Source organism: Thamnophis sirtalis, unplaced genomic scaffold (assembly GCF_051295495.1).
Source record: "Thamnophis sirtalis isolate CommonGarterSnake01/CBP01778 unplaced genomic scaffold, rThaSir2_p1.2 scaffold_9, whole genome shotgun sequence".
In the NCBI taxonomy this organism is placed as follows: Eukaryota; Metazoa; Chordata; class Lepidosauria; order Squamata; family Natricidae; genus Thamnophis; species Thamnophis sirtalis.
The window spans coordinates 61293502-61316781 of record NW_028261389.1 but is presented as its reverse complement, the minus strand read 5'-3'; the positions used below and the strand labels follow the sequence as shown (position 1 = coordinate 61316781).

At 36.3% G+C, this 23280-nt stretch overlaps 1 protein-coding gene across 3 annotated transcripts in view; it reads left to right on the top strand.

Annotated features, from left to right (window-relative positions):
- GRM8 (glutamate metabotropic receptor 8) overlaps window positions 1–23280 on the top strand; it is a 523312-nt gene that overhangs the window by 487702 nt on the left and 12330 nt on the right. For 2 of the 3 annotated variants that reach the window (XM_087723687.1, XM_087723689.1), the window contains exon 10: window positions 20207–20508. In XM_087723687.1, coding sequence (XP_087579813.1) covers window positions 20207–20503 — 297 coding nt within the window. In that variant the 3' untranslated portion in view covers window positions 20504–20508. The remainder of the gene's footprint in view (window positions 1–20206; window positions 20509–23280) is intronic. The other variant, XM_087723690.1, reaches the window with a different exon arrangement.

The following is a 23280-nucleotide window of genomic DNA, read 5'->3' as shown; positions in this document are numbered from 1 at the left end:
ATGTGCTTGTATATAATATTTTCTAATTTTACATCATTGTTATGGAATTAGGTGGCTTTTTGACATAGATGAAGCTACCTATTCATAGTTTTCATTATGCTTTTTTGGGTGGGGTGATACCACTTATTCTGAAGACTGTTGAACACATTCCTTTCTTACTTTTATATTCACAAATTGTTGCTAATTTGTGTTTGTGCTGTTTTTCCAGCCTTGATTTCTGTTGAACAAATGGAGATCACTCTGCATACACTGTGCATACATTTTAGACGTTTAAAGCCTACAGAATAGTAAAGCAGAAGAAGTATTAGAATAATGTGAATTACAACACTAATGATAAAATAAATTCTGGGAAATTTTCAAAACTTTCTAGAATACTGCCAGGTTCACGTTTCTTAGGTCACAGGCATTTTATTTGCAGAATAAATCTTGTAGTTTAAAGATACTTACTTCTGAGTAAATGATATGAACGAAGAAAGTATTTACAATTCTCCTTTTTTTAATGGCACCATATATCAAACTATTAATGGCACCATCAGTTTCTATGGTATATCAATTGCCACATTTTCACTGGAGAACAAAATGAAGTTGTGGAAAGAAGCAGAGGACATTAACACATCTGTTTTTAACAACCAGTAGCTGCTGAATAATTTTCCTTGCTTATTTATTTACTTATTTCTTTATTTATAGTGCTTTTATTCCACCCAGTAAGAAGTGTTTTCTGATTTCACTGTACTGTGGCATCTAATTTATAAGAGCAGTACTTAAATCTTGACAACACATTTCTTTTAATGGGATTCTGCCCTGCGTCTTTTTAAAAGGCTGTATTTTTTCATGCCTGATCTGTCCTGATTGTTAGCTCTTTTACACTAAGGGTTTCTGGAGGTTTTTTGAGTGCAAACCATAAGAACATAAAAAATAGTCATGTTAAGTCAGGCCAGGGGTCATCCAAGTTCAATATTTTGATTTTCATAACCTCAAAAAGATACTTTTGGGATTGTTATAAAGAGAAGGTGGAGACATATCTCTCTTGCTGCTGTTGTTGAAATTGGTAGACATGCTGCCCCCAACTGAGAAATACTGGCACTGGATGGACCTTTCTCCAAGGAATGTATCAATTCACTTTAAAATTCTGCAAGTTAGTAGCCATTATTATGCCTTTATATATATATATATATATATATATATATAAAGCTATTTAGCTCTCATCAGCTATCCATACCCTTATACTGGGATTCGAACCTGTGCTGTATTGCATCTTAGGCAGATGTCTTAACCATTGAGCCACAGGTCCTCCTCCTTATCAGCTGAAGCCAGGGAGGTAGGTATATATTTAGTGTCACAACTCCTGGTATGCCCCAATTATGGGAGGAAGCTAACTGCTTCCATTATTTGTCTATTGGCTCGTCACAAGAGTCCATCACGACAGAAACCCAATATTTTTACTGTTGCCTTTATTACATTTGTTGTATTTGTGCTGATGTAATAAATGTAATAAAGTAATATGATGGATGGATGGATATATATATATTCGGCATATTAGCCACTGAGCCACCACATCATATATATATGTTGGTCTTGTTGTATTCAGGTCTTTTCTTGTTGTATTCAGGTCTTTTCCCATGTAAGATTGAGATTGTCTTGGCAATGTTTCGGCGAGGTCTCACTTGCCTGAACCTGAGGATGGCGAGTGAGACCTCGCCGAAATATTGCGAACACAATCTCAATCTTATACGGGAAAAGACCCAAATAAAACAAGACCAGCATATATATATGATGTGGTGGCTCAGTGGCTAATATGCCGAAGGTGACCAGTTCAGCAGTTTGAACCCCTAGCACTGTGTAATGGAGTGAGCTCCCATTACTTGTCCCAGTTTCTGCCAACCTAGTCGTTTGAAAGAACGTAAAAAATGCAAGTAGAAAAATAGAGATCACTTTGGTGGGAAGGTAACAGTGCTCCATGTGCCTTTGGCATTGAGTCATGCCAGCCACATGACCACAGAGACATCTTCGGACAGGGTTGGCTCTTCGGCTTTGAAATGGAGATGAGTACCACCCCTAGAACCGGAAACAAGTAGCACGCATGTGTGGGGGAATCTTTACCTTTACATACATACATACATGCATGCATGCATGCATGCATACATACATACATACATACATACATACATACTGTGTGTGTGTGTGTGTGTGTGTGTGTGTGTGTTACAAGGTTTGTGCTTAAATACAAAAATATAAAGTCACAGAAAACTGATTGAGAAAAGAGGAGAGGTGATTCGCATCTACCCATCAACAGCTTGCTGTTGTTATATTTTTGGAGAAGATACCTATTTTGTTGACATAGTCCTCAGTAATCAAAAGTGGCTTTTAAGTATAACTGTACTATAGCAAAGATTGAGCTGTCCCAATTAATATTTGGCCTCATTTTATTAGCTATTATGTTCATGATGAATAAGTGTTCTTAAGGTAGCAGATTTAGGAGTGAGTCATTTTTCATAACTTAGTTTAGGCTGGTTTAGGATTGGCTCAAGCCATATACATCCACAAAGCTACATGTCTCTACTAGGGTATACAGGAGATCTATTCTCTGATATAATGGTTTTCATACTGGTGAGATGTTCTTATTGATAGAAGGAAAATTCCAAGATTCTGAAAAGAAAGTGCTGTTTTGAAGTGTATACATGTAGAGGTTGCATTGGCTTATGTTCATTAGGGATTAATTGAAACATACAATTTGATCATGCAACTTTATGGTGCTGTTTGACCCTCTATTGTCCCATTTTGGGTTAATATACTAATATTCATTACTATAGTTTCTTGAAGGGAAATTGATTTTAAAGATGTTAATGTGATACTGAATTATATACATTTTGGAATTCATCAATATATGAATAGGTTTAAATTTATTGAGCATGGACTATAGAAAATGATTTGTTCCATTATGATGAAAAGATTACAAATGTTAGATTAATTCTATATGTTCATGTCTGCCTATGAATTTGTCTTCTATCATCTGTCTCTGTGTCTGTCTGTCTGTCTGTCTGTCTGTCTATCTATCTATCTATCTATCTATCTATCTATCTATCTATCTATCTATCTATCTATCTATCTATCTATCTATCTATCTATATTCTTCATATGTATATGAAGGTTTAATGGTATGTTTTAAAACTATTTTCTACAATATATGTTGATAACTATTTTTATACACTTGATAATGTTTAATTTTCACCCTTTTATATTCTTTCACTTTATTGTACATTAAAAGAACTAAAATATTATAAATCAATAATGCAAGGAACAAAAGATATACTGGAAGACAATTTTGGTCTGTAATGGATTTTGTTTCCCCTAATTGCTAGGGAAAATGCTGCAGAGCTTTGGAATTAAGGGCTACCAATATCCCGAATGACACTCAATTCTATTTTGCTCAAAACAATGTAGCTTTGAACAGTTCCTAGCGTTTCTAGCAGGCTGAATGAGAACAAAGAACCAATGTTGCTTTTTAAAAATGCAAAGTATGTTGGAATTTTGAATTCATCCTGGCTAGGAAATTATTTTCTTAAAAGTTGAAAATTATATCACCTATTAGATATGGAGTTTCAGAAATTGGAAGTGGCAAGGATCCTATTGCACAAATAGATAATATACACCAGCTATAATCTTTGGCGTGCAGCTGAACGGAGTAATCTACATTGTATTTGCATAGTCTAAACAACTGTGTTTTTCCTTATTAAGAGGTATCTTTAACAGCATGCAGAAGCATTAACTACTACAAAATTGCATAATTAGGCTCTTGATCAGTACATTATGCAATGAGTTTATAATTTTAATATTGAATGCTCTCCCATTTTTGTCTATATTTTCCATGGTACCATTTCAGATGCTGGCCTTAATTTTTAAAGCACCTGATGGCCTAAATATTTGCAGGGCCACCTGTTTGGCTATGAACCTGATGGACTCTTAACATCTATGAGAGGCCATTTTGAGATCTATTCCCTTACATCAATCTCCACCTAGGGAATTTGAAAATAGCTTTTTGGAGTGAGCTCTAAATAATATTCTATGTTTAATTTTTGAAGCATCCTAAAGGTATCTAAACCCATCATGTGTTTCCCCTAGTTTGTCATATCCTATCTATGGTGAGAAGAAATTAGTTTGGAATGGCTAGGAGTTTATCAGGTATACTTGCAGTTTAACCTTCCCCTGCCTCAATTAAACTATAGCTGAGCACTGAAAACAGTCAGTTGCTGCTAATGCCCGCCCTTGTCAACTTTAGTGCTGCTCTGTGAATCAACAAATGACATGGGAAGAAAAAAAATAGAACTGTGTTTTACTTTGACAACATTCTAGTTTGCCTTTTGGATGGTTTCAATCAATAGCAGGTGAATTGAACAAGCCTCCTTTTTTTTTCTTTTATCCATCAGTCTTCAAACTGATCGTCAGTTTTGAGATGGATTGTGAAATGGAGCTGGGACGTTGCTTGCAATCTAGCCCATGGCCCCAAAGTGATGTGGGGTGTCAATGAAATGCATTCCATTTTGGAGCTAAAATTTAGCAATAGCAATAGCAGTTAGACTTATATACCGCTTCATAGGGCTTTCAGCCCTCTCTAAGCGGTTTACAGAGTCAGCATATTGTCCCCAACAACAATCCAGGTACTCATTTTACCCACCTCGGAAGGATGGAAGGCTGAGTCAACCCTGATCCAGTGAGATTTGAACAGCCAAACTGCAGAACTGCAGTCAGCTGAAGTAGCCTGCAGTGCTGCATTTAACCACTGTGCCACCTCGGCTCTTGTGCTATGTTTTTCCAATTTTCACAAAGAGAATTCAAACACATTGTTATAAGTTAGCTTTTTCAAGTGTTGCTTCATAGCCACTATTATCTTAATGTTTTACATTACAATTATTGTGGTATGGCTTTTCTTAGATATGTGGTGTAAAAGTATTCTAAATAATAGTCAAATCACAGATCAGTATACGGAAACATGTTTACAACTGCAATCCTCTGCAAAGTGACTTGAGTTTAAACAAAATTTAGCATCTTGCACTGAATTCCCAATGACAATTCCAATGATGAGACAAACCGGAAATTTATCACCGATGTTTCCTTTATCCACACCCCAGAACATTATTGTCATTGAAATACAAATCAAAAGTATGTAAGCATATATTGAGGAGGAACCATCATCGCGACGATGCGGACATGCAGTCTCAATGCTCTGAGACCGCAGTCGATACTTTTGCTTCTGGGTGGTCCAATCGGACCTAAATTGTCCCGCAGAGACAGTGAACAGGAAGAATACGTCTTGCTGATCTTAGGGACATTGCAAAGTCCCTGATTGATCCAAGAGACGTTCTTCAAGCCGGCGACAAAAAATCCAGCCATTAGACTGATGAAGTTGGGGCAGCTCCAAAATGGAAGAATACGGAAAGAGAAAGTGTTTCCAGCTGGTGAGGAATTTTTACCGTTTTAAAAGAGACTGCCTATAAAAAACTTAAAGTTAATTTAAATTTGAGAACAGAAGAAATAAGCAGCGGAGTTAAGCTTTGAATGGTTTTTGGACAATGGGTTATCTTACTTTTTAAATGTTATTTTCATGGATGGAATTTATGCAAGCCTTTTAAACCGAAGGAATTAAGTTTTCTTCTTCTTTTTTCATTATTATTTTTTGCATCCTATGGACTAAAATTCTCCTTCTTCATTACTATGTGTGTTTTTCCCTTTTTATTCTCTATTTCATTAAAGAATTTGACCCTTTTTAAAATTTGGAATGAAAAAAGATCAACAAAGAAAATTGTAACAACAGAGGGAAAGACGACACTGCTACTCAGCGGCTGGAAGTTTGTGTATTGGAAACAAAAAACTTTTACTTTCTTCACTGATTATTCTGGCTTGGCACTTCAAAGTCTCACTGTTTTGTCTATAGAGAGTGATAAGAAGAAAAACATACAGATGTTCCTTTGAAGTATATCTTTAACCAGAGAAAAGTGAAAATAAGACCTTATTGTGAATTTATGCTTAATCTTGTAAAAACCTTCCAAGCCAGAGCAGCAGTGTTTGTCAGCTTGAGATAATGGCACAACCTCAACATCAGAAAGAAACTTTAAGTTTGCAAAATATATTGTTAGAAATTCAGAAATTATCAAACACATTTGAGAGGATGGAGAACTTGGAAAATCTAGAGCATCTAACAGTAAAATATGATAAAGAAGTTGGAGATGTTTATCAAGTGGAAAAAGTGAAGGTTAAAGTCCTAAAAACCAAAGAGAAAAATGACTACAAAGAAATTAAATCCACTGATATCTATGGTGATTGGTTTGTGTCTGGAAATGGAAAGAGTGGAATACAGAAAGAGGAATTAAATGAAGGGGAACTCAACCCCAGATGGTAAGATACAGAAGAAGAAAAAATAAAAGAATTTATGAATTTAAAGAGACAAATTTTGTTAGCAACATCGTTGGAAACACCACTGACAATTAAAGATAAGCTGATTAAGGAAACTGAAGAAGGGCATCAGATACATGAGAGACTTAATAAGCAATGAGTTGCAAAGAGGAGTCCATACAAATTTGATTAAAAGGGAATGATTAGAGGACTGATACCACAAATGGCAGAAGACATGAGATTGTTTTGCTACTGGAAAGATACAGGTTGATAGATGAAAGGGTATAATCTAAAACTAGTGAAATTTAGTGACAATATATAAAGTTAAATAAATAATTGATAATGATAATAATGTATACATGTGTATTGTTATGATAAGTAATAATTAGATATGAATATTGAATGGTACCTATGAAAGGAAGATTAGAAATTTTTTGGGTTATATATAAAGGTTAATAAAAAAACAGTTAAATTTAGTTAAGTTTTGTTTATTGAGGGAAAATGTTATGATAAAGCACACAGTCAAATAAAGGATGGATAATGATAATTGTTGTGACTCAGCAGAGGTTTGCTGTGAGTTGAGTCGGGATGCAGGAATAACAATGCAGCTGGGGCTCGTTAGTGTGGTCTTCTGGAGATAAAAGGACTGATGGTGCCACGCCCTGGTTGCAGAAGTCAACGTTCATCGTTCATTCGTGGTTCGTCGTTCGTTTATGGAGAATTCAGTTCCATTCCTGTTTGAGTTTGTGAGACACTTAGATAAGTGATTTTGTTTCTTGAAAACCTGGTGCTGTAAGAGTTTTGTTTCTGCATTCTGCTGCGTAACCCTTGTTGATAGAGACTTTATCTATGTTTATTTTGGGCTTGCATCCAGCGTGAACCAGGACTGATAACGTTATTTCCTTTTAAGTCTGTCTGACTGTCGTCTGTTAACGAGCGAAGAAGGGGGGTCAGAACAGATAATAATGTATACATGAGTACAACATAAGGAAAGTAGATGTAAATTGTAAACAGTGATTTAGAAAGGAGGATTAGAAATTCTTGTTACTAAATATTATGGATGTTTAGCTAGAATAGGCCATAAGGATTCAATGTTATTGGAGGATATTAGAAATAGCAAATTAAATGCCAGTATGTAGTTATGTTTTAAATCTTGATGTATTTCATGATGAAGGACGTTTAAACAATTATAGACAAATGAAAATGGAGGTATGATGATGGTAATATGTGTAAATGTATCTGAGTTAAAATACTTGAGTTAATATGAATTCTGGTTGATGACTGGAACAGATGCACGAAAGTCTTTTGTAACCAACTGAAACACTTTCTACAATATGTAAAGAAGGAGGATTCTTTGTGTTATGTCTGTTTTGAAAATTAAATACATACATACATACATACATACATACATACATACAATAAAAAGTATGTAAGCATATATCATTCCATTTTTGTTACCAGGTGTTGTGGCCTGCCAGCAGCCAACGGAGTTGGCAGCAGATTCAGACAATGAGGAGGTTGGGGAGGAACAAGGGCCAGTCCTGGAGTCTGGGGAAGACTTTGATGAGAGCTCTGTGTTGGAGGCAGGGAGAGGGCCAGAGCCAGATGCCATTTATCAGCTGTCTTCAGAGTCAGACATCAGTGAGGCAGACAAACAGCTGGAGCCTGTTCCTAGTGCATGCATGCACAAGTTGCCAAACAAATGGAACAGCTAAAGAACAGGGATTGACTTGGGAGTAAGGCCACAGGAGTCCCTTTCCCAGAGGAAATAAAAGCAGAGCGAAAGGGGAGTGGAGTTTGCAGGAGACAATTAGTTCGCTGAATTGGTTTGTGACTCATCCGAGACTCCTTGCCAAGTTTTGCAGATATCGGCCTGGCAGCTCTCCAAGCCAGATAAGATCTGTGACTATAAATCCTCCCTTGAAAGACTTTGCTGTATGTGAATGAGCAGAATTCACAGTAAATTAATAAAAGTGGTTTTTGTCAGGACCAGGAGTTTGCTTCATGCTCTTGGGAAGCCTAAGTCAGAATACTAGGCACACTTTTCCTAAATTCTTATTAATACTGCTTCATCTCCATTTTCTCTCATTGATCATAAATAAATAAAACCAATGTTAAACCTGGTCCTGCAGGTTTAACATTTGTAAGTAAGTGTTAGCATCATTTGCTACCATTTATCAATAAGAGGTTGAACACATTTTATTCTCCATAATGTGACTATCTCATTTGCTTTATGCCTAACATTTTAAGTATAGGAGTCTAGAATATGATATGGTGTTAGTAAATTAGTACTGTCAGTGTTTCACATTCTGTAGTGCCACTGATTTCATGTCACCAATATTAAATTTGAATTATTAACCATAGGAGCAACACTTCTGAAAATCTACGTCACACATACTGTGCATGGAATAGATCTCTCTTGTGAGATATAAGTGAAAAAGTAAATTTACCATCTATCCTTTCATTTATGACCTTTGCAGGTCGTAATAAGTAGAGTTGCGGTTTCTATGAGCAGATACTTTGCATAACAACTTTGTGGTTGCTAAACAAGAACTTCCTGAATAAGTAAATATTGCTATGCAGCTGAGAAGTGAAAGTCATAAATCAGCAACTAAAATTCTTTTAAAAATTCAAAGATATATTACTTCCTGATTCCATTGTTTTAAAATCTTTTATACTACAGTGCATTATTTTCTGTTTTCAATCAGAAACACATTTTAATAATTGTTTGGGTAAATGTATATAGTTACATAACAATAAGCATTCAGTGTTCTTTTTTGAATTTGACAAAGACCTAGACAATTACTTCAGCACCAATCACGGGCAATTATCAAGTTACAGCTATCTTTCTAAATTGCTATTTGCCAAATATGGAAATTGAAACGAAGCATTTATAGCTATTTGTTGAGATCCTCTCCTTCAATAGAATACACAAACAATTTGGATGTTGCCAGCAAGGTATGCATAGCTTATGGGTACCCAAAATACCCTATCTCATAACTGTTTAATTGAGGGCTTTTGGGACTTCCTACTTGTTCCAATGTCAAAACGGGCACCAATTCATTCCTGGAGGCCAGAAATCAATAATGTCACCCTCTATTAATTATCCAGTCACTAGCAAAGTGATCATAGGGCATGTTTTTTATAGTCAACGTTTAAAGTTTCTGGTCCTCAGGCCCTTGTATCTGGACTGGGATGGTGCTGTTCCATTTGCTATGGGCTCACACTACAGTCCATTGACTCCTTTGCAGAGGAAGAAATGCTTCTTGAATTGACTCAATACTTACTATTTTCTGTAATTGTTTTTAAAACTGCATTCTATGATTCTAACTGTTCCCAATAGCAGTATTGTGATTCAAATCCCGACAAAAAGTTCTAATTATTACTTTTCTTTCCTTGAACTTGCTACTTCTGTCTGTCTGTCCATCCTTCCATCCCTTCCTTCATCTCCATTGGTGTACCATTTCAGCATTTTTCAGTCACCAGAAGGGTTACCCTCAACTTTCCTCAGAGTAAAAGCCTTTTGGAATTTAAGTACAGAGTAAAAGGTCCCTGGAGATTAGGTAAATTGAGTTTAATTAAATATGCCATAGGAAGGCAGAGTACTTGCTGGATTCCCTGGCAGTAAATGTTGGGATCTGGCTAGATCCAATTGATGCTTTGTATCTTTACATGCTTTTTAAAGAGCTCTTTGGCTTAATCATATCCCTTGCTGAATAGAAGTCCAGTAGTTCCTATTTCCATGTAGACTGAAAACTTTCACATAGAGTTAATGGGGCAAAACCAAGGAGGAAAAAAAGATTAGTTGAAGCCAATAGCCGAATATGGTAACTCAGACTTTAGCCTCCACCTTCATGAGGCATGTCTCCTACCAGCAAGACTTTGGATAAAATAGTTTCCCTCACTTACCATTCAAAAGAAGTCTCGAAGAAGATTTTCTTTGAGAATGCCTGTCAGATGTTCATGTTGCTGGATGAATAATCCTACTTTTCTTTTGGGTTTATCAGCATCTGATATGACAAAGTCTTGTCACAACAAACCTTGCTGGTAATTTGTGTCTATTCATTTCTGTTGGTATTTCTGGCAGCTGACCAAAAGAGCTGACCAAAGCAAAAAAAGGCAAGAAATGCAAGGGAGGGTTGCTGCCGGCGTTACTGCTGGTTCGCAACCCAGGCACAACGTTCGTGTGCCAGACACCTGCAGCTTGCATATGTGCTGTTCAATGTAAATTGTTCTGTGCATATGCACAGAACAATTTACAGTGAACAGCGCACCCGCAGTCACTACAACCCAAAACGGTGGCGCCCAAGCGGGAGCAAGGGAACTGGTTTGGGGGCATGGCAGGCCTGGATTGCTGCCGGTTCCTGCAACCCAGACCTGAATTCCACTACCGGTTCAGCCACTGGGCCGAATCGGCAGGAACCCACATCTGAAGCAATGGCATGTCTGTGAACTGAAAAAGTGCCAGGTCATATAGGCCTGTCTATTATATTTGAATGCCATCACATTCTGGAGGAGTTGGGAATCTTTGCTGGATGTCAAAATGATTCTAATAGAAGAAAAATATATGTAGCTCAGGGTTGAACTATGGAATCCTTGGTGCATTTTGAACTTGGCTGGTCAATCCTGTATTATCAGGCAAGCTGGTCTTCAGTCCACATTTTTGTTGTCTTGATGGGCCACCCCATGTGAGCGCCCCCCCCCCAAAGTCTGAAGTGGAATGTACAATTGAGAACGATGTTGTCACCTGTGTTTATTATTAAAGGAAAATCACAGTAGAAATCTACTTTTCTGTAGTGTAAAATATTTTTATACTGTTGAAGTCAGTTAGATAGGCACAATATTTGGATGTGCTAAATCTCCCTGGGACTTTCAGCAGTTCAAATCAATCTAGACAGATTGTGAGTGTAAAATGGATACAAGAAATTGAAACGAATGTGACGAAATCAGTTCAGGAAACTTCAAATGGTTTGCCCACATGGACTCATGTGCTTTAATGGTCCTGATAGATGTGAACAAGATGAGTATAATTTGGTGTTTATTTGTAGGTTTTTAACTCCAAATCAGATTGTTCTTCTAAATCAGTTCAGTCTTCTGAAAGGAACTGAATTAAAACCTGCCTGTTGGGGTTAGCGAGAAAGTGGCTAATTTTAAACGCAAGATTTGTTCTGGGGATTTAAAAAATTCTTTACAAAGCTTCTTTAGAACTGCAAGTACTCAATCTAATAACTGTTAATTATTTATAATGACATATCATTCCCATTAGAACAGCAATTGCACTGCCATGTATTTAGTATTATGTCAGCATACCCACCCAATTACGCAGCAGCCTTAGAAATATATTCAGTCAAAAATATAAATCTGCACATGAACAGCATTTAATTTCCTTCTCTAAAATAGGAATGCATGAAAAATACAATTCATCATAACGTTTAGATAAACATACCACATTTATAACTGCTGAATATATTGAACAACCAAACCTGTGTTGAATTTGCACAGATTGGCAGTTCAGTTGCCAGTACTAAGATAAGAGTTGCTACTTGTTTTCTCTTTTATTTCAAATATGGAAGCTGCATTTCAAGCCAAAAATAAAGTCAACAATCTGGGATTGCTGTCAATTGGTTGGAAGAGGGAAGATCATAAACCTGGTATGGGACTAGCCTAATTGTGAAGAGGTCAGCCAACAGCAAGATTTGTCACGTCCAGGACCCCGACTCCGACAGTGACATTGAAGAAGTTGTTCCAGCTGAACCACTGGAATATCAGCCTCAGGAAACACAAGTCAGGAATAAACTAGGCCAGGGGTATCAAAATCATGGCCTGGGGGCTGGATGCATCATGCACTGGCCATCCCCACCCCCAGTTTAGTAATGGGAAAAAAGTCACCATACTTCATGTGGCGATGATATGACGACGTGAGTTTGACATCCCCTGACCTAGGCTGATCAAATATTGGTGCCATTGAAATAGCTGTAACAGTGAAATTAAGACATTGAATCTCCAAGCCCTAAGACTTGGAGATTAGAGTGGAGAGCAGAGCAAAGCTATTCAGAGAGGCTCCTTGTAAACAAGGAAGTAACACTCTTAATTAAAGACAATTGGCTGCAACCTGATTTAAGAGGCAGCCCTGACCCATCAATGGATTTGCCTGCCCATAGACTAAGGCAAGGCTTAGCAATTGAAACATTTTTGATAGATTAAATGTGACAGAGAAGTTCTATTTGTAGAATGTCATGACAAATTGTATAATAGGGAAACTCAAAGAATCAAGGGCAGATTAAAGTTATCTCTTCCTGAACAGGAAAAATTATTGAGGAGTGGAAATTTATAAGTCTTTTGTTTGTATTTATTAGATGCATATCTGTTGGCATCAAATATTTAAAGTGAAATCGATCACCTTTATAAAAAAAGTGTGGAATGTATTTTACACATTTTTTTCATAAATCAATAGAAGAAATTTAAATAAATTGATATATTTAGATAAAAATAGGGAGAGTGACTATAGCCATTTCTCTTTTTTTCAGCTAACATAGAAATAAGTAGAAAATTGGTGTATTGCAAAACAATACATTCATCCCTAATACCATAAACATTCCATAAACATTCTTAGAAAATAAAAAGATAGGTGGTTGCAGTTTAGCTTGTTTCAGTATGTATGAAACTGTCCAGAAAAAAAAATGTTGGAGGATGATACTACATTGTAAAAGGGTTGTTTTGTGTGTGTGCCTTCAAGTCAGTGTTGACTATCTTTTAGTTCCTACATGTTTTCTTGTCAAGAGTTTTTGGAGTTGGTTAACTCTGCTTCCTACAATTGAGAGAGGGGGACTAGCTCAATGTTCAAAGCCTTTATTGTCATTGTACATCATGTATACAATGACATTGGTTTAGCTTCTACCAGTGCAGTCCATACAAGAATACAAAACAACATGAAGAATATAAAGAATAATCCTTATACAAGTAGTTAGGGGGGGGGGGGAACTAATCATATGTACATCATGTTCTGTGCAACATATATATTAGTCTGATGTATGATCTTATATCATGGCATATGCATACTACACTGTCATCAGTGAAATTAGTCATATTAATCTGTTTGTGGTGTAAAATTGTGTTTAGGAGTCATAAGGAATGACTAGAACTCATAGTACCTGGTTTTTAGCTTGGTGTTTTAACCATTACACCAAACTGGCTCACTTGTAGGAGTTGAGAATTGTGAAACCAAGCAACTTCCTCACCTTGTCTTCTGATAAGTTCCTTTAGGAATAGTTAACCTTCTGTGGTGGCCAGGAAATGCTGTCAAAATAAAAAAAGTGACTCTAAAATCTTGACCAGTATGTCTCTCATCCTTTTCATACAACCCAACACATTGAACCATGAATCTATAAACAAGATTGTACTCTTAAGCTCCAAAAATCCTCCCATGCAGAGGTCAGAATTGAATTGAATTGAATTTCCTTTATTTGTATGCCGCCCTTTTCCCTGGGGGGACTCAGGGCGGCTCACAATTCAAAAAGGGAGGGGGGGAAAGACAAACAGTATTCCAATATGGAAACAATACAACATATTAAAAGAGAGCACAACAGTCACACAATTCGGGTGGGGTTGGAATCTTAACCCCAGGCCAGCCGGGACAGCCAGATCTTCAAAACGGCACGGAAGGATTGGAGGGTGGTGAGGGTCCGAATCTCCACTGGGAGTTCGTTCCAGAGGGTCAGAGCAGCCACCGAGAAGGCTCTCCTCCGGGTAGTTGCCAGTTTGCACTGGCTAGTAGATGGAATTCGGAGGAGGCCTAATCGATGCGATCGTATCGGTCTAGTGGAGGTAATTGGCAGTAGGCGGTCTCTCAAATACCCAGGCCCACTACCATGAAGGGCTTTATAGGTGATAAGTAGCACCTTGAAGCGCACCCGGAGATCGACAGGCAGCCAGTGCAGCTCGCGGAGGATAGGTGTAACATGGGTGAAGCAAGGTGCACCCACAATCGCTCGCGCGGCCGCATTCTGGACTAGCTGAAGTCGCCGAATGCTCTTCAAGGGCAGCCCCATGTAGAGCACATTGCGGTATTCCAGCCTAGAGGTCACAAGGGCACGAGTGACTGTTGTGAGGAAGAAGGCATTGTTCGTTGAAACCAGAATTCTGCCACAATTTTGTAAATTTTATTCCATTTCCATTCAGATAAAAAGGAATGTTATGTGTGACAATGCTATTTTTTAATATATGTGTGTTTGTATATATATATATGCTACAGAAAAACCAGACAAATACACAGATATGACTATAATAGAAGGAAGTCTTGTTAGAAAAACTCTTGTGAGATTGACCTCTGTAGACCCTTCTTGAAGGGGTTTGTGGACTTTTTCAACACTCAAACAGAACACTTTAATCAGAATACAGAATACATCAAGAGCCGAGGTGGCACAGTGGTTAAATGCAGCACTGCAGGCTACTTCAGCTGACTGCAGTTCTGCAGTTCGGCTGTTCAAATCTCACTGGCTCAGGGTTGACTCAGCCTTCCATCCTTCCGAGGTGGGTAAAATGAGGACCCGGATTGTTGTTGGGGGCAATATGCTGACTCTGGAAACCGCTTAGAGAGGGCTGAAAGCCCTATGAAGCGGTATATAAGTCTAACTGCTATTGCTATTGCTATTGCTATTACTTTCAAGATAGCAACTTTTAAAAACACTGAATATTTTTTACAAATTTGGAAATCAGTCTAAGGGTAAGGATCATATTTAAGCATCAGGACTGCTTCCCTCTTAGTTCTGTGCTTTCCCCTTTCTCCCTACCTATTGAATTTTGGTGGAATAAGGGATTTTATCAATATTTAACAATAAATGGCAATTGGGCAAGATCTTCAGAAGAATATAAAAAAAATCTAAAAGACTAGAATAAGCCATTTTTATTTAAACTATTTTATTGTATATAATGCCAGTCCTATTTTTGCAACATATTGATTGTATTTATACAACTTTGCCTGCCCTTGGGGTAACCAGATGTTACTTAAACTTCCATCATTTTGCACAAGAAATCTACTTAATTATGCCTTGAAGATGCTCAACAAAAACTAGTGTATTAGAACACTGCATTTCATTTAATGTGTTGCTCTATCAACTGTTTGAATTCCAACTTTATACCAAATATTTAAAAAATGCACCCTATTAAATCCACAGTTGTATTACAGTATGTTAATAACTGAAAAATCAAAGAATGACTTCTTTGAAAGAATTTGCAGTTAGTAGCCATTGTCCTTTTTTCCAGAATTTCATCTCAGGGATGGGGTTTTCATTCTTCAAATGCCATCATTATTAAAGAAATACATTAATTTCCAAACCAGCAAATATGATGAATATCAAAGGCGAATACCTGTTCTAAATTGACTAGTTTTCCAAAAATGTAGCTCTATAAATTGTACACTTTCATTTGAGTAATTGTGCTTAAAACCAGCCAACCACCTTCTGGTTTACAATGCATAAAATGTTACTGAAATTTTGGAAACAGAAAAATCAAATTTAGCATTATTTTGTTATTATAATTCAGATGTATGTGTGTGCAAGACACACCAATAGGTGCATTTACACATAATAAGCCTAACAATTTAAAGCCTGGCAGACTGCCAGAATGACTTAGTGAATGCTAAATTTTCCATAGGACAGTTTCTGTGTATTTCAATGCACTCTACAGTATTTGAGGATCTGCCAATCCATCTGAATTTATCTTGAATGGCAGCACATCTGCCAAATGTCCTAGTTGATTTACTCTGTGGACAGCTTTTAATTAGCATTCAGTACATGCATCTGCAGACTAGATTAACTGACAGTGTCCATTGGGTACAAAAGTATTCTTGGCTTTAAATCTGCAATGATAATACAATTAATTCATGTTATTGGACACATGTGTGCTAATAATGTTAATGTGCACACAACAGAACTATTGTTCCCTATTAAAAAATCATTACTAATTGCTTGGTGTTAAATTGAGAAATAATATCAGAGACTATTTTTTTTCCTAGCATGCATATAAAACACAACGAACATTCAATTTAATTAACCATTTGGAGGAGGGTATGCCCATTACTATGTGTATTACATTAAGTACATTCTTTGCATCAACTACATAATTTGCATCATGATGTATTCACACAATTAACATTATGCAAATGATGCAAACTGAGGGAAATAATGCAAATTCCTTAATTATGGATGATATCTGAGTAGAAAATTGTCAACTTGGAGAATCTTCTAAATTGATTTCTGGTAAAGAAATAGCAGTGGAGCAACTAAAAGATTAGATATACCAGTAGATATTGAAAAAACATTAGGGGTGCTACCAGATAATCTGGAAGATTGGGAAGCATTTTTTATTTCTGCTTGTTTTTTAGATAGCAAACGAGATCTGAATACACACATAGATACTAATATCTAAAGAATATCCTCTTCCAACCTAAAAAAAGATTAGTAAAATCCAGGATAATACAATAATTATGTCCAGTAACAAAATTAGCTTTGAATTTCACCAACTAGTGCCTTTTTAGTTCATTTGCTTAAATGTTAGGATGTATTTAAAAACAGTTAATCAGAAAAGTAAATTAAATTAAAAAATAGAAGAAAATGGAACAATATAAATTTTAAATGAGGACCCAGACTGTGGGGGCGATATGCTGACTGTAAACCGCTTAGAGAGGGCTGAAAGCCCTATGAAGTGGTATATAAGTCTAACTGCTATTGCTATTAAATTTATTTTATTGAAAGTTGAGCTGTGGAAGTATATTTATTTAAAAGCAAATATTGGTAAATTAATTCTCTTGGTTGAACTGACATTTCAAACTGAGTCAAGAAAATTTGAACCAGATACCACCAAATGAACTTGGATGATATAAAGATTTCTATGGGTGTGCAGAAATGTTTTTGCCCCTAAAGGGATATGGAAATCCATATTCAATTAACCCTATTATTCAATTTGAACATCCAAAGGTATATATTTCCAAGTAAGATTATTAATAATGTGCTGCTAGATGAATTCCTATTTGTCAACTTATGTTCTTGGTTACAATCTAATTTATAAAACATTACTAGTGTCATAAAGACCTGATTTTGAGAGCATCAATACTGAAAATATTTGATAACGTAAGTTTGGTTAATGTGAAAATGTGAGTTATGCCATAAGAATAGCAGAGAAAATGAACATCAGAAATTTTTATCCATAAAGACATAAAACTGTTCTCAACAATTCAATCATGGGCATACAAAATTAGAAAGAAAACCTGTCAAGTTATTCCTAGCTATCAGAAAGCATTTTATCATGTCTTGCCTGAAAAACATTACAAAACTGGGCTGTAGTTAAAATGGCTTAATGTTTATTTGTCAATAATCCATGATGTAAAGCTTTGGTTTAGTAATAGTTGTATGAGATGGTATTTAGGATGAGAAACTTGGTGATGGATGGAATTTATGGCTATGGAATAATTCCTATTCAAGAATGCTGCTTTCTCAATCTTACAACACCCACCCACAAGTAAGTAGATGCAACATTTCAAATCAAGGCAGGACTAATGATTATTTCCTTCTGCAGGTACAGAAAGAAACATCTGCTGTCAGCAAAAGAGTTGCCATTTCTCAGAGTAGGTGAAGGCAATATGTTGTGAGGAGAAATTCACTTCTCGGCTATAAACAAGATTTATTCCAAATTGTTTTCTCACAGAAACCTATTCTTACTTCCAATTTGTAATGCTGATAGTTTCTGAAAATGTCTGCTACAATATCTCTATTAGAAATGTTGTTTGAAAATGATAGCCTTGATTCCAGTGTGGAGATATTCATTTTCTGGTAGTTCCAGAATTCAGAGAATAACTCCTGCCATTTTTCAAACTAAATATTGAACACACTGCACCAAAGCATTGCTTTAATCTAATGGTGCATTGGATGTAACATCTAATTGTGGCAGATTGCCCTGAAAAATTCAGTTTAGTGAATAGATTATACCAAACCAACCATATTGTCAGACATGTTAATCAACTCGAATATGAAAATGTAGTTATTTTACATTCATTGTTCCTAAGTATATTAATATTCTTTCATGCACTTATTAGGAAGGAACAATTTACCTCAAAGAGGAATAAAGCACCGTATTGGTATTTGTGAATAAATGCCACTGCTTCCTTCTATTTCTGCACTTTGAGGGAATACTGTGACTTTATTACTATATATCAAAAGAAAGCATGAAGTATAATGTATAGTAATGTTTATTACTTATAAAAGTGAAAATTATATATTTACTTATTCTTACAATTTATCATTGTACATAAGAAACCTGTTTCTTCCAAAAGTTTAAGATGGCCTTCTTATCTGATATTTGTCCTCTTTATTTTTGCATATTCACAATAGCATATAGAAACATTGAAAGAAATAGCTCAGCCAAGGTATTTTATAAAAATTTGAACCTGGGACTTTCTGGTTTTAGCAGATCATATTAATCATATTAACTGCTACTTGACTCTTTCTTATATAGGCAGTTCCTTGACTTACGACCATTGGATTAACAATCATTTGAAGTTATAACACTCCTGAAAAAAGTACCATATTGTTTGCTCCATAAGATGCACTGGATCATATGATGCACCTAGATTTCAAGTTGGAAACAAAGAAAAAATATATGAATATGGAGCGCCATCTCACTGTGAATATGGAGCACTGAATATGGAGCAGCAGTGTAGTGAGGGCAGGAGGCGGAGCCTGAGAGGACCACAGATAGGTGTCCTCTCATGTGCCAGCTCTGACTATTGACTCCTGTATTCTGGTGGGGTTCAGCGCTGTAAAAGGACCCCGCTACCGCAGCCCAGCCAGATATTCGCTCCATAAGATGCACAAACATTTGTACCCACTTTTTTTGGGGAAAAGTATGTCCTATGGAATGAAAAACGTGGTAATTTACAACTGGTCCTTTGCACTAAAAGCAAACATTGCAGCATCCCCTGGTTATGTGATCAAAATCTGTATTGGCATGTATTTGCAATGGTTTCAGCATCCTGAGGTCACCATTTCCAATCCTCCCAGGGGGCTTACAACAAGCAAAGTAAATGGGAAAAACCTGGGTTCCCTTAATGACTATGTACTGTATTTTTTGGAATATAAGACACACAGGAGCATAAGACGCACCAAGGTTTTGAACAGGCAAATTAAAAAAAAGTTTTTACACTCTGCAAACCTCCCCAAAACGGCCCATTTTTTCGCGAAAACAGGCCTGTTTTTTTTTCCAGAAAAGGGCATAAATACCCTTTAGGAGGCTTGTAGAGTGCTCCTGGGGGCTGGGGGGGGGAGTAAAATTGAGCAAAATTGGGCCATTTTTTGCTCATTTCTGCCCTTCCCAGCCCCCAGGAGCCTCTAGCTTCCTAGAGGCTATGCACAGCCATTTTGGTGAAGGAGGTGGGGTTTCAGGAGGCAAAAAATGCTGTATTCAATGTATAAGATGCACCCAGATTTTCAGCCTCTTTTCTGAAGGAAAAAGGTGCATCTTATACTCCGAAAAATATAGTAATTTATTCAATGACTGTGACAAAAAGATTGTAAAATCAAGCACAACTCATAATGCTTCTATTGCTTTGTGACAAAAGTTGTGGTTCCAATTATGATCCTATATTGAGGACCAACTAACTGCCTGTCTGTCCCAGATTAAAAGTCCTGTGTTTCTATTAAAATACAATAAATAATTTATATTAAGATACAAAAGATTTTAAGCTATCTGGTATATTTAGAAAAGAATGTTTTTTATGATTTTTTTTCACAAGCTTAACTTATCCTGTTCTTTTTTTAATTTTTCCTAGATGTACATCCAGACAACAACTCTTACAGTGTCCTTAAGTTTAAGTGCTTCTGTCTCTTTGGGCATGCTCTACATTCCCAAGGTTTATATTATCATTTTTCATCCAGAACAAAATGTGCAAAAAAGGAAGAGGAGTTTCAAGGCTGTTGTCACTGCAGCCACAATGCAAAGCAAGCTGATCCAAAAGGGAAACGACAGGCCAAATGGCGAGGTCAAAACGGAACTTTGTGAAAGTCTTGAAACCAACAGTAAGTCATCAGTAGACTTAACCATGGTCAAGAGTGGCAGCACTTCCTAATAGATGTACGTTCACAGGAATGTTTCATAAATTAATATTTTTCTATCTTGGCTTGCCATGCATGAACCAGACATGTGTCAAAATTCATGTGGCCATTTTGTTTAAGAAGGTTTGAACAAAACAAATGTGTCTATGAGCTGATCTATTTAATAAGTGCACATTATTTCTTACATAATTTAGCTTTGAGTAGTGGGGTAGGCTTAAGATTTCAGTATTGCATTAATTAATTAAATAAGTAGTCCCTGTTTAGCAACCACTTCATTTAGCAACCAATACAATGAACTGGTGACTCAGTGGCTAAGATGCTGAGCTTGTCGATAAGAAAGGTCGGCAGTTCAGTGGTTCAAATCCCTGCATCGTGTAATGGAGTGAGCTCCTGTTACTTGTCCCAGCTTCTGCCAACCTACCAGTTCGAAAGCATGTAAAAATGCAAGTAGAAAAATAGGAACCACCTTTGGTGGGAAGGTAACAGCATTCCATGTGCCTTCAGTGTTTAGTCATGCCAGCCACATGACCATGGAGACAGCACTGGCTCTTCAGCTTTGAAACAGAGATGAGCCCTGCCCCCTAGAATCGGGAAAAACTAGGACATATGTGCAAGGGAAACCTTTATTTTTACAATGAACAGTAAAAACAACCAATCCTCATATGTAAGACCTTTGCAGGCCTGTAAAGCAAAGGAAAGCTGAAGTAAGATCATTAGTACAGTTATGGTTTCACTTAGCAACCACTTTGTTTAGTGAATGAATTGCCTGTTGCTAAATGAGAACTCTATGTACTATCCATATGAATAACTATAGCACCTATATAAATATATTGCCATATTGTTAAAGGTTATATTATTAATATATCTAATAATGGAAATTTGAAATTAATACTATATCCAGATAAGTATCCATTCACTTTTTAAAGTTTCTGATAACCTTCAGTCTATTATCTTCCAAATAGTTCTTCTTCTATCTTATCAGATTTAAGGGATGCCATGGATAAAACTAGGTGTAGAGAGAGATTTCACGTTGGTTTGATTTTCCTAGTGACAAAGAGAAGCCTTTATAAAGTAAAAGGGTTTATCAATTGGGTAAAGGCAATTCTACTTATAATATATCACCATAGTGTGCATAGAATCATTTGATATGCAAATCAAAAGCCTTGTATACAATTTACATGGGAATAATAACATTCAATTTACAAATCAGAAGATTTTTGTACTGATAACTGACTAGAAATTGGATATAGGAAATCCAGTTTGATAGCTTTAAAAGAATAACTTGTTTATATTATCCATCTTCATCTACATATTTATTATACCAGCAAACATGCAAATACAAAAAAGGAATGTAGGGCGTTGCCTTCAAATTTTGACACATCTCTAAATAATGTTTTCCTGTAGTCTAATAATTGCATCAAATGGCAGCATGTTGTCATGGCATGTTATACTAAATTTATGCTCCTGTTATTTGTTTATGTATTTCTATATAATTAAAAGGGAAATAGATTTTAGCAAAGTTGACAAACCTAAGCAAAAACTGAATTTCCTTATTAATACAGAAATCTCAATTTTGTGTTTCCCTTGCTCATACTAGAAGTTTTTGCAACATGTTTATTGAAACCATTCCAGGATGTAGAGACAATTTTCATTTAGTCTGTTAAAAGATCTAGAAGTCTTTTCTTGAATCAGAAATTATAGATTACCGTATTTTTAGAGTATAAAACACACCTCCCCCCCTAAAAGAAGGTGAAAATTTGGGTGCTTCTTATACACCAAATGTAGCCCCTCCCACCCACTGCCCCCCACCCTTTGGCCTCTTCCTCCCAGCAATCTACCTCCTTACAGCAAACAGACAAAATGGGGCTTGTGGAGGTGGCAATAGGCTATGGCAATCCCTACAGACTGAAACAGCTGATCATCTGGAGGCTCGTGCTTAAACTGAAATTGAAAGTGAAACTTGCTGTTTGCTGCAAGGAGGCAAATTGCTGGGAGGCAAAGGCAGATTTTTTTTCTTCTAATCAGGTTAAACTGAAACAGACTGTTTGCTGTTTGCTGCAAGGAGGTAAGTCAATAACTATAAATGCCTATAGAATGTTCAAATGATTAGACTTATTTTTTAAAGACTGCTTTATTATAGTTCTAGACAATTTAACAAAATGAAGAAGCTTTTTAAAATAAATGCTTGCTCTAAAGATGCCCTATACTATTGTATCTTTTTTAAAATAGCATATAATAATGTATACTTCCAGAAAGCCACATCAATTTTAACATCATCTGTACAAGTATAGTCTGAAATGTAACGCCACAAACAGTGTATATCTTCTGTACTGTTTGCTGTTTGCTGCAAGGAGAAAAACTGCTGGGAGGCAGAGGTAGATTTTTTTCTCCTTATTTTCCTCCCCATAGGAGTATCTTATACTTTGGAGCATCTTATATCCAAAAAATACATTATGTGAATATTTGCTCCATTTCTTGGACTTTGTGTCAAGTCTGAGTTCTTATAACTTGTCTTAATTTCCCGAAAGGGATAAAGCATACATTTTTTTAAAAAAAAAATCTCTTCAACATACTTCCTCCAGGTTATTGAGCTGTCTCGATCAAATGGTGGCACTCAGAATTTTCACCACATTTTCAAAAGATAGCCTTCTCCCCCCCCCCCAAATAGTTTGTGAAAACTTTTTAGACATACAGTTACCATGGAATGTCTTCGAAATCATTTTAAAAACTATCTATAATAGTACCTAGATTACTTTAAAGAAAATATTCCTTCTTGCTAACAGTTAGTGAC